This window comes from Protomyctophum bolini (genome assembly GCF_963924005.1).
Source record: "Protomyctophum bolini genome assembly, chromosome: 14".
NCBI classification, from domain to species: Eukaryota; Metazoa; Chordata; class Actinopteri; order Myctophiformes; family Myctophidae; genus Protomyctophum; species Protomyctophum bolini.
The window spans coordinates 8,213,554-8,224,752 of record NC_137875.1 but is presented as its reverse complement, the minus strand read 5'-3'; the positions used below and the strand labels follow the sequence as shown (position 1 = coordinate 8,224,752).

General features: G+C 44.5%; 1 protein-coding gene across 2 annotated transcripts; it reads right to left on the bottom strand.

The window, feature by feature from the left end:
* Positions 1 to 276: 276 nt before the first annotated feature.
* On the bottom strand, positions 277 to 10,529 carry fbxo28 (F-box protein 28). Of its 2 annotated transcripts, none has more exons than XM_080782700.1 (6): positions 9,830 to 10,529; positions 4,607 to 4,716; positions 4,384 to 4,522; positions 2,094 to 2,328; positions 1,810 to 1,949; positions 277 to 1,336 (listed from the first exon to the last, which is right to left on the bottom strand). In XM_080782700.1, the coding sequence occupies exons 1-6, from the start codon at positions 10,106 to 10,108 to the stop codon at positions 956 to 958; spliced, it is 1,284 nt and encodes a 427-aa protein (XP_080638826.1). In that variant the 5' UTR covers positions 10,109 to 10,529; the 3' UTR covers positions 277 to 955. The 2 variants fall into 2 exon arrangements, with proteins under 2 accessions (XP_080638826.1, XP_080638827.1); XM_080782701.1 differs by having other exon boundaries at positions 2,133 to 2,328; positions 9,830 to 10,526.
* Positions 10,530 to 11,199: the final 670 nt, after the last annotated feature.

Below are 11,199 nucleotides of genomic sequence, written 5' to 3'. Positions count from 1 at the left end.
CTTGAAGTCCAAAATGTCCCCATGAAGGCAAATCTTCCACCCTCAAGGTAAATGATCAAACTGAGACCACTGACTCAACAACAAGGAAAAGGGAATAAAACGTGTTCTGAAGAAAACCGATTTAGGTTCTTAGACGACTATTTTATCCACCAACGGTCATAATTCATAATTCTTGACTCAATACTGCAAGGTTCTAAAATTATAAAGGAAACAAATGCAATCCCTTTTTTTTCTTGCATTATCCTCCAAAGAATTAGATTATTTCCAAGAAAAATGAAACAGGATTTTTTCTTTTATAGGAACCAACGTTCAAAAAAAGAAAAAAAGTCCAGCCACCAAAATCGGTCTTAGTGTCAAATGGCATACAATTTGAGTTTAGGGTTATGAGCAAGAAGCTCGACAACACACTTTAGTTAAGCGGCTTCATGCACGCCTTAATTTAACAACGCGTGACATTTCTAAACGCCAACCCCCAGTCACATAAAGTTGTGCAAAAGTCATAGTGAATCTTTCGGTTCAGTGGTTTTTCGTCTGTGGACAGCAGCACTTGATTTAAAACACATTATTGGCGACGTAAGCCCCCACCTTAAAAAAGGCCATGCCTATGAGTGGTGACAGCTGATGGCATGGAGGGGACACGGGGATATGATTGAAACACTTTTGAAAGCAAGATACGCCTGACTCATTTCACAGGACAGGACAGCACATGAGCGTCCGGGGGGAGGGGGTCGGGTGTAATCAATCAGACCTCAAAACCAAACAAAAAGAAGAAGAAAAAAAAAACCCTAAATGACACACCGCGCGGTGGTGCCACGTGCCGAATACAGCTGACCTAAAGGCTCATGACGCCAACGCGCCTGCGACGTGTCCTGAGCTTGCAGGTCGGCCGTTATTTCTGGCGTGCGACTGCCATCGCGCGACAAGAGCATAAATTAGGTGTTAGCGCGTCCCCCTTTCATTTCTTGCTGCGCAGGCGTTTCGACTGCCTCGGGAGGTCTGAACTCTTCCTGGTGCGCTTTAGCGAAAAGCCGCCTTCACCGATGGGCTCTCTGGCTAGAGACGGCAGCGTGGATACGGCCACCTGCGTCGTGCCGGACGTAGTGGCAACGCCGGAGGAAGAAGAAGACGCTACGCCGCTAGCGGCAGACGTGGAAGGAGGAGCCGGGCCGGGGCGCGGAGGCGGCCCTCCCACGGCGCTACTGTCCATCAGCTCACGGAGCTTGTGCTCCAGCTCGGCAAGGCGTGCGTTCTGCTCGCCGATGACCTGTGTCTGCTCTAGCAGCTTCTGCTCCTGGTCCTGTAGCTGCTTCTGCTGCTCCAGCTGCTTCACACGCACCTGGAACGGAATGGTTTGATGTTACAATAAGTTAAAGCAATGGTTTAGCCTTTCAGACCCAAGACTTGGAATGTTTTGTTCTCGTTGGGTACTATTTTGTCCACGATTCCATGCTGTCGGTAACGGCGATAACAGGCAAACGTTGAGCCAAATAACAAATTCTTCTACATTCTCTAATTGTGTAGACTTCTTGAAAATGAAGTGATGCAGATGTTTAATAATAATTCAACTCTTGTGTAAAATAAAACAAATGGACCCTTTTGGGTCCATTTGTTTCATTCTCATTTTTTATCCCACAGGTGGTCAATCCTTACATAGTTTCATTCAATAGCTGAGCTGCACAGTCGGCATGTGTGAAATAGGTTTGTGTTAGACCGTGAGTTGGCCGTTTGTAGAACAAGAGTTTCATCTACTAATAAAATTAATTAATCAATACCACAATGATTGTTATATGAATTTTGTCCACCACACACCTCCTGCATCTCCCGCCGCAGCGCCGTCACGGAGGCACCGTTCACCTTCACCTGCTGCTGCACCTTGGTCATCTCTGAGCGCGACGGCGTGTTCTTGGCCAGAAGGGACATGGTGGTGAGGGAGGTGGATGGACCTGCGACTGAGGGGGGGGGGGGGGGGCACAAGGAAGAGCGGAATTAAGCCACAGTCGGAGATTGTGTCTTTCAGCGATCGCCGACAGCAAAAGCACTTGTTAAACTTTAGATACCCCATGATAGGGTTCAAGAGGTTACAGTGATCCTACCTTTGACCCATCTAACCCGGGCGAGTACGTGTCCATTACCTGGGGCGGATCCGATGAGGCGTCCAGACAGGTCGGCCCCAGGCAGCCTCTTCTTCAGGATGGGGACGATCTTCTCGTCAAAGTACTCCATGGCCATGGAAGAGATGTCGCGCAGCTCCTGCAGGACCTCGTGAGCGCGCTGCGGCGCGCGAGTGGAGTTGACATAGCGCAACACGCGGTATATCTCGTCGATCACCTTTTGAAACACAACCGAGGGAATACAATTAGGACCATGCTGTTAACACCCCGAACACCCAGGGTCATTTAATCAATTAGGACCATGCTGTTAACACCCCGAACACCCAGGGTCAATTAGGACCATGCTGTTAACACCCCGAACACCCAGGGTCATTTAATCAATTAGGACCATGCTGTTAACACCCCGAACACCCAGGGTCATTAGGACCATGCTGTTAACACCCCGAACACCCAGGGTCATTAGGACCATGCTGTTAACACCCCGAACACCCAGGGTCATTTAATCAATTAGGACCATGCTGTTAACACCCCGAACACCCAGGGTCATTAGGACCATGCTGTTAACACCCCGAACACCCAGGGTCATTAGGACCATGCTGTTAACACCCCGAACACCCAGGGTCATTAGGACCATGCTGTTAACACCCCGAACACCCAGGGTCATTAGGACCATGCTGTTAACACCCCGAACACCCAGGGTCATTAGGACCATGCTGTTAACACCCCGAACACCCAGGGTCATTTAATCCAGTGGTTCCCAAAGTGGGGTCCGGGGACCCCCAGGGGTACCTGAGGGAGATCCAGGGGGGACCCATCTATTTTGTTCATGTTCATAAAGTGCTAAAGTGTTTAAAGCAGTGGTTCCCAAACTTTTTCATGTCAAGGACCCCCAAATTGACACTACTTAGCCCGTGGACCCCCATTTGAAAAGATATGCCAGGGATCCCCATAAGAGAAGACGTACACATTTAGACGTCTACATTTAGACGTCTACATTTAGACGTACACATTTAGACCCCCCCCATAAGAGAAGACGTACACATTTAGACGTCTACATTTAGACGTACACATTTAGACGTCTACATTTAGACGTACACATTTAGACCCCCCCATAAGAGAAGACGTACACATTTAGACGTCTACATTTAGACGTCTACATTTAGACGTACACATTTAGACGTCTACATTTAGACGTCTACATTTAGACGTCTACATTTCCCCAGTGTCTCCCCAGTGCCTGCCCAGTATCACATTAGATAATTGACACAGGGGTGAAAAATTAGTTACAAAAATCGTGGGATAAAAAAAAAAAAAGGTAATCTAATTAATTAGAGGCTTTGTAATTAATCAATCTCGATTAATCGCATATCAATATTCGCCCTGAGAACAGTGAGAAACTTTTTTTTTCTTTTTATTCCAGTGAATCAATTTATAGTGACTATGGAATACCACTAATTTTCAACATTTTACTATGTCATTAATATACCTTAGAGTTGTTGGAAAAAGTCCCCCCATTCTTTGTTGCCTAGAACTGGAGGTCTGAAAAAAACTGTAACATTATGAAGTACATCTCAGTGATGTCACAAAGATGTACTTCATAATGTTAGTTTTTTTCCCCCCAGACCTCCAGTTCTAGGCAACATAGAATGGGGTGAATTTTTATTATTTCCAAGATTGCAGGCCAATAGACACCATTTTATAAATAACTCTTCCTACTTCCGGGCCTCTTCCAAATTCCGTGTTATCGATGATACTAATTAAGGCTCTGTTCCATTTAGTGTAAAGTGGTTCTCAAACGTTTTAATTTCAAAGGACCTCTGTACAGTGGTTCTCAAACGTTTTAATTTCAAAGGACCTCTGTACAGTGGTTCTCAAACGTTTTAATTTCAAAGGACCTCTGTACAGTGGTTCTCAAACGTTTTAATTTCAAAGGACCTCTGTACAGTGGTTCTCAAACGTTTTAATTTCAAGGAACTGAGAGTGTACAAATGGAACCATTTGTACACACCCGTACGGGGCCATTTGTGTAATACAGAGATTTACATAGAGAAAGACAGTTTGTTTTCCATGTCGTGGGATCCCAAATACGAACACAATTGGCTTGTGTTCGAGTTAGCGAAGCCAGGGTGGAGAAGTTGATATTACTCATTGCACATACTCCTACCTCCCGGTGGGGGCTCCTTGCTGGCAGGTGAAAACAGCAGTGACAGCAACACACAGAAGTGTGTGGGACTAATTAAAGTGTGTTTAAGTGTGTTTGAGCTGAGCCGACCTTTCCAGGGATGAAGCAGCATAGGTTGGTGTCCACGTATTTCATGAAGGTCATGTTGAGCAGCGAGAGGCGTGTCTCCACGGCCGCCAGGATGTCCGCGTGGCGGGCCAGCGAGTGGTTCCTCCTCTCCGACTCTCGCCTAGCAACAGGTGGCAACGTTATGCATTCATATTGACAGGCTCTCTTTATTATGAAGTTGTAATGTTCGTAAAATCAAACTGACCTGGGCAGCTGTGCTTTGACCTGCCTTTGACACAGGCTGTGGTATCTCTCCACACGCAGGAAGCCCTGGTTCAGGATGCGCTGGCAGATAATGTCCATGCGCTTGCACACCTGTAGAACACATTCAGCAAATGAGATGGAGCACTTTGCAACAAGAGCCGACATTTTGATGGGGCAAAACATTTTAAGGGGCCGGTTCGAAGGCCACAATAACCTCGCTTAACAGACTAATAAATAATCTATTAATAATATATCATCCATCAACACGGCCAAACCCAACAACAATGCAAATTAGCCTTGGCTATAAACCCCATATACAATGCAATGTTTCGTGTTTTATTTTATTTTATTACCGGTATATATTTTTTATCCCACGATTTTGTAACCCATTTTTCACCCCTGTGTCAATCATCTAATGTGATCCTGGGCTCTACACACCCTCCACCAACCTAGTCCCAATATATGGGGGACAAGGGGAGAGCAACAGACTTGAACTCATGCTTCCTTCATGCCTGAGTGTCCAAGTTGCTCCTTTACACCCGACAGGGGGGAGTTTCCCTGGTTGGACATAGCGCGTGGAAGGAACACGTTATTCCAACCAGTTCCTTTCCCCTCCATCAGGCACCCCGGCTGGCCAGGGGGAGGCAATGTTTGTCTGTGTGTGGACAGATGGACAACTCTGCAAGGTGACCTATGTTATGCAACTGTACCCCCTCCAACTGTAAATACTTAAACAATTTAGGAAATAAAATGGGGTATTATGTTTTGCCACTTGCTTTGATAATGTAAACATTGTTTTCTCATGCCAATAAAGAACCTTTCGATTGAATTCATCTGATGGCATTTACAGACTGTTGCTACACAGTAGTCAATTCCTCGGGTCCTGGGTTTTTACCTTAGTTTAGGCAGGGCACAGTAATAAATGACCAATCCTCGTCAGGAGAGGAGGACCTAGTTCCAAACATTACCGATTGTAGCTTTGTAAAACAGTTTGTTAGCAGAAATGGAGAGCTGGTAACCAAATGGACCCTTAACCCTTATAGATCTTTAACTCTTGATCAAGAGTTAAATCATTGTTAATCTGCATTACTTAATTTACAAGAAGTCTACACAATTAGAGAATGCAGAAGAATTGTTATTTTGATTAACGTTTGCCAAATGGTCGCACATCAATACAGCATGGAATTGTGGACAAAATCGGGAGCGTACCCATGTTCCCCAGGTTCTATGTTCCCCACCATGCAAAAACCAGCATGGTGGCCTTGTGGTTAGAGTGTCCGCCCTGAGACTGGGAGGTCGGGGTTCAATACCTGGCCGGGTCATACCAAAGACTGTAAAAATGGGACCCAGTGCCTCCCTGCTTGACACTTGAGCATCAAGGGTTGGATTGGGGGTAAGTCCCTGCGACATACTAGCGTCATGTCCAGGAGGTGTACTTGTACATCAAACTGCTTCACGCTACAGAAACAGGAGATAGGCTCCTGCCCTATGGGCCTCATGGTTCGGCAAGGCTACTTACCACCATGCAAAAAAGGTTCTTTGTTCCCCACTTAGAATAAACCTAACCAGACGACAACAAGTAAGAGCGGAATTAAGCCACGGTCGGAGATTGTGTCTTTCAGCGATTGCCAACAGCAAAAGCACTTGTTAAGTTTAGATACCCCATGATAGGGTTCAAGAGGTTACAGTCATCCTACCTTTGACCCATAAACTCCGTCCTTTTGATCACATCAATCTCCATCTTGAGCGCTGGGCGTTACAAATTGATAGGGCGGAGAACTCAGTCTTGTGCGCTCAGGGTGTTAACTAGAAACTAACCTAGTAATTTTAGTAATTCTAGTAAGACTATAAGTATTTTAGCAACTTAGTCTTATTTTAGTAGCAAACTCTGATTTAAGCTCAGTCTTTGAACAATCCATTGACTATCTAGTCTTAGCAAACAAAAAAGCAACACCGGCATAAAATAAAATAAAACATAATTGCTCAGACTCTTCAACAAAGATGGCAAAAACAAACATTCTTTGTTCTGTACTTATACCTACAATTGTATAGTACAAAACACTGAAGTCCTTAAACCAGAAACCTATAACGCTAACCCTAAACCCTAAGGTAAGTTGGGAACATAGAACCTGGGGAACATAGGGATGACCCCAGGAAATCTTATCCAAGGACAACAAAATATTCTACGTTTTGGGACTGAGAAGCGAAATCTCATCAAATGGTGGTCCGTGGCTCAAACATCGAATAAATAATGGCCCTTGACATGAAAAGGGTTAAAACACCGGGCCCTACAGGTTCAGCTGCAACCAAACCAAACACACACACGACGTGCACACAAAATCAGGGGCATGCTGGCTTGTGGTGGACATTTTTGTACAAAATGAGTGGACAATAATATTACCAGAAACACAAAGAGCTATCCCTGAATATCCATAACAGGTCTGTGACTGTGTTGTGTTCAAATGGTCCATTTGGTTCCATTTGTAGGCTACACAGAGTTAAGGGGTCCTTGCAAATAAAACGTTTGAACAGAACACCTAATCAACATACCACCGTCCTAGTGGACTCGTCGTGCCATATAGTGTAATAAATCACTTTCATACATATTCTGAAGAAAACCAGGAGGCTGGCATTCAGTAATTGGGTCTTAGGATCAAAAATAAGAACATTTTGATGGTGCGTGTAAAACAATTAAATCTAAAATTAGCAACGGACAAGACCATCACGTCTGTGTGGACATATTGATGACCCCTGCACATAATACGAACACACACACACACTGGCATACATCCACAGCGTCATAATTATGAACACGAATTGTGGTTTAAATTAAAGCAGCGTTAGCTTCGTTAGCATCGCGTTGTGTTGTAGTTTGTTTTTGTTCTCTCACACACAGTGGGAGCAGTAGTGCCGCTTTACACACATCCTGTCTACAGCGGATACGGTATCAGATCGTGCGTTTTTGCAGCGTGTTCGCAGGTTTATCAAGACAGTTATATAAAGATCATTGTCCAATTTTATTTTAACGGCAAAATTGAGAACACATTTAGAAATATTTGTGTGTATACTATAAGTTGCCGGATACAGTCAGTAGGCGGTCTCTAGACCGGATATTATGAGCACTATGCAGAGTAAACAGGAACGGCCAGCGGGGTAATATTTTCCGGCGACGCAAAAAAATAACAAACTGTGTCGCGCGACGAAAATAGCAGATCAAGCTCGCACAACGATAATAGCGTCGTTAATAGAAGACGCAGAAGTACACTGCTTGCACGAGCTTGTGTTTATCTGCCATCTTCGGTCTGCGCGACACCGTCTAGTCGGCTTGTGTGTGTTCTGTTGTCCTTTCACCACTGTTGCCAGATCCAAAGAGAGAAATAAGCAGCCAGGTCTATGAAAACAACCCCAAAAGAGCAGTGGTGGAAAAAGTACTCCATGTATTCTATTCTGAAAGTATCATTACTGCAATGTAGAAATACTCTGGTACAAGTAAAAGTCCGGAATTCAAAATGTACTTGAGTAAAAGTAAAAACATATGGGCGGCGTCAAAACTTACTTAAAATAGCAGATCATGTAGTGGAGTATATTTGGATCCGACATGTAGTGGAGTAGAAGTAAAAATTGGAAATACTCCAGTAAACTAAAAGTACCTCAACATATTAAGTGGTACAGTACTTGAGTAAATGTAATACTTTACACCACTGTTTACAAGCAACTTCACAGAATATTCAGATTAATTGAATATGGACTAGGACCCCACTGGAAACAAGCCATAGGCTCTTTGGTTTAACTACAACTTAAAACATTGCATGGAGGATGCACCTGGGACGTATCCTCAGTGATGAGGAAGTGATATCCCAAGATCACTGGGGTTTCGGGTCTCTCGAACATCATTGCGAACGCAGTGAGCACTTACTATAAGACCTAGCAGATCATGTCTGTCTGTGTGTGTGTCTGTCTGTCCCGCTATACGTCCAAATATGGAGTGTGTTGCATCAGCAATCACTCAGCTCCATATATGGGCACAAAAGGGGCCAGGTCCACATATACAGTAACAGCGGGACAGACACACAGACAGACAGACAGACAGACATGATCTGCAGAGTCTCAGCTGCGTTCGCTTCCCGCGCGTCTTACTGGTACCACTCACTCAGGTGACCCAGCCGGGGTGATCAAGTCCCGACTTAAGTCCCAGTAGCTACCCTCGATCAGTCCCATTAGGGGAAAACCAAGGACAAACAATCCGTTGTTCCGGAACTACTCTGCCAGGACTGGGAGAACCAGATCCTGGCGAGTGGAAGGACTAGGCTCTGTGGGATTACTCCTGTCCGGGCCCCTCCTACATCTCACTAGGACCAGGACCTGTGCGTTGCACCAGACTCCCAGCACCAGGCACTTCATTCAGGAGTGGTGGATTATAATGGCCCTCATAAAGGCCCTCACTATAAATAGAATAAGTATAACTGAAAAACATCACATGGACATATCCTCAGTGATGTATCCCAAGGTCATGGGAGTTTCGGGTCTCTCAAACATCATACCCCTCACTCAGGTGACCCAGCCGGGGTGATCAAGTCCTGACTCACGTCCCAGTAGCTACCCTCGATCAGTCCCATTAGGGAAAAACCAGGGACACACAATCCGTTGCTCCAGAACTACTCTGCCAGGACTGGGAGAACCCGATTCTGGTGCGTGGAGGGACTAGGTGGCTCTGCGGGACCCCTCCTACGTCTCACCAGGTCCACTCCTGCTCTCACCAGGCCCTTAGCAGTCAGATCCTCTTATAGTCTTAGCAGATCTTGTATTGAACTCTATTTTTCTGTTAAACTGTTAAAAGTATTCAATCAATCAGGATAGATAACAGGCAAATAACGTAATATAACAAAACAACAATTATTCTACATTATCCAATTGTGTAGACTTCTTGTAAATTCAGTAATGCAGATGTTTGACAACAATTTAACTAGTTGCAGATCTATTGAAATTTTGTTTTTGTTTTCATGTGAAGACATTGAATTTGAAATGTGTTAATTAATAGATTGCATAGGGTCTAAATGGAAACAAGGCTGCAATTAACTTTTCTATTTTGTGCTGAGTGTTTGACACATAATCTTTTGCTGTTTTTACATTGCTGTCTAATAAACCAATCAATCAATCCAGAAAACCAACCAGGCCCCAAACACAGTCGCTTGTATTCAGCAGACGTGGCAACGCCGTGTCTCACCAGGCGCAGCAGGCTGATCTCGTCGTAGGACAGGAAGTTGAGGATGGTCTCCACGGCCACTATGGGCAGCCCCAGCAGAGGGTTGGCTGCGTTCTGGTTCTGATGGCTCTGCTGGTGGTCCGGCGGAGGAGGCGTCGACACCAGCCGGTGGGGCGACGACCAGTCCGACGACGACGAGTCGCAGTCCATCAGGTTCAGAGAGCCGCCCGGAGTAGCGGCAGCGACGACAACACCCCCTCCACCTCCAGCTCCGTCCGCTCGCTCTACGATGGCAGCCATCTTTGCCTTTTTTCCTTTTTTTCCCCCGTCCAAGGAAGGAGGAGTAGAGGAAGTGACGTCGAGGGGGAGGGGAGGACTTCAGGACTTGGGGGGAGGAGTGGTGGAAATACCAATAAAAGTAACACTGTTACAAAAAGTCAATTTCTTTATAGCCCATTTCAATCAATTGGATTGTAAATACAATTGTCACTGTAATGTTGCAGCTGTTTAAATCACTTATCCTTCCACCCATCCTATCTACCCACCTACCTACCTTGGAACGCCCTAACAACAGTCATTAAGACATGTGAATCCCATGACTCCTTCAAAACTGCTCTCAAAAGGAACCTACGGACGGCTGCAATTCAAACTGGGTTTTGTGTAGGGTATCAGACTCATGACTGTATATAGGACTGTTGGTATGTCTAACCAAGCACATAGATAGGACATGTTATGACCCTAAATCAAATGACCCAAATGTAATAAACATTTAACAAAGTCTACCCCAAAATGTAATCATATTCAGCATGAAATACATTTGTCTTCCAGAATGTAATAAGTGGTTACCCTGCCCAAGATTCCATTTTTGTTGGGCCATTATTACATCAAGATGTTGTGACTCTTACGTTTAATTGTAACTATTTTAGTGTTTAAATTCAGTGAAATACTCACTCCACTCAAAGGCAACCAGCTAATTTATTAATGTAAAACTAACATATTGCCAAAACTGTTATTTTCCAGGATTCAAAAACAAAAATAGCTAAAGTAACAGATCGACAAGCTCAAAACGTTCAAAAATGTGGTGTTTCGAGTTTGCAGATCTGCTACTTTTGTGTGACACTGTAGTGTGATCAAATAGAAGAAAATAAAAATATGGATAAGAGGTTTCTGCCCGACAGCAATGATTTGTTGTCTTCCTTGACGTCTTCCAGTTGAAGTTTTAGCAGTCCTATTTGCCAGCTGGAACTGGAAGGTTGTTTGGCATGTGCCATAGTTTATGTTGACCTCAATGTAAGATACAAGATAACGTAAAATATGGTAATATTTGAGTGCAAACAGCTAAACTTTACCTGCTTTGTTAATATGTATTAAGCCAATATTACCTATTTAAC

What these genes read in the sequence shown, in the direction of transcription:
- fbxo28 (XM_080782700.1), bottom strand. Translation starts at nt 10,108, where the DNA reads ATGGCTGCCATCGTAGAGCGAGCGGACGGAGCTGGAGGTGGAGGGGGT. An exon ending in GTCAAAGCACAGCTGCCCAG is followed by an intron (nt 4,523 to 4,606) that starts GTCAGTTTGATT and finishes ACCTGTTGCTAG; the next exon opens with GCGAGAGTCGGAGAGGAGGA. An exon ending in TGCGGCGGGAGATGCAGGAG is followed by an intron (nt 1,337 to 1,809) that starts GTGTGTGGTGGA and finishes ATTCCGTTCCAG; the next exon opens with GTGCGTGTGAAGCAGCTGGA.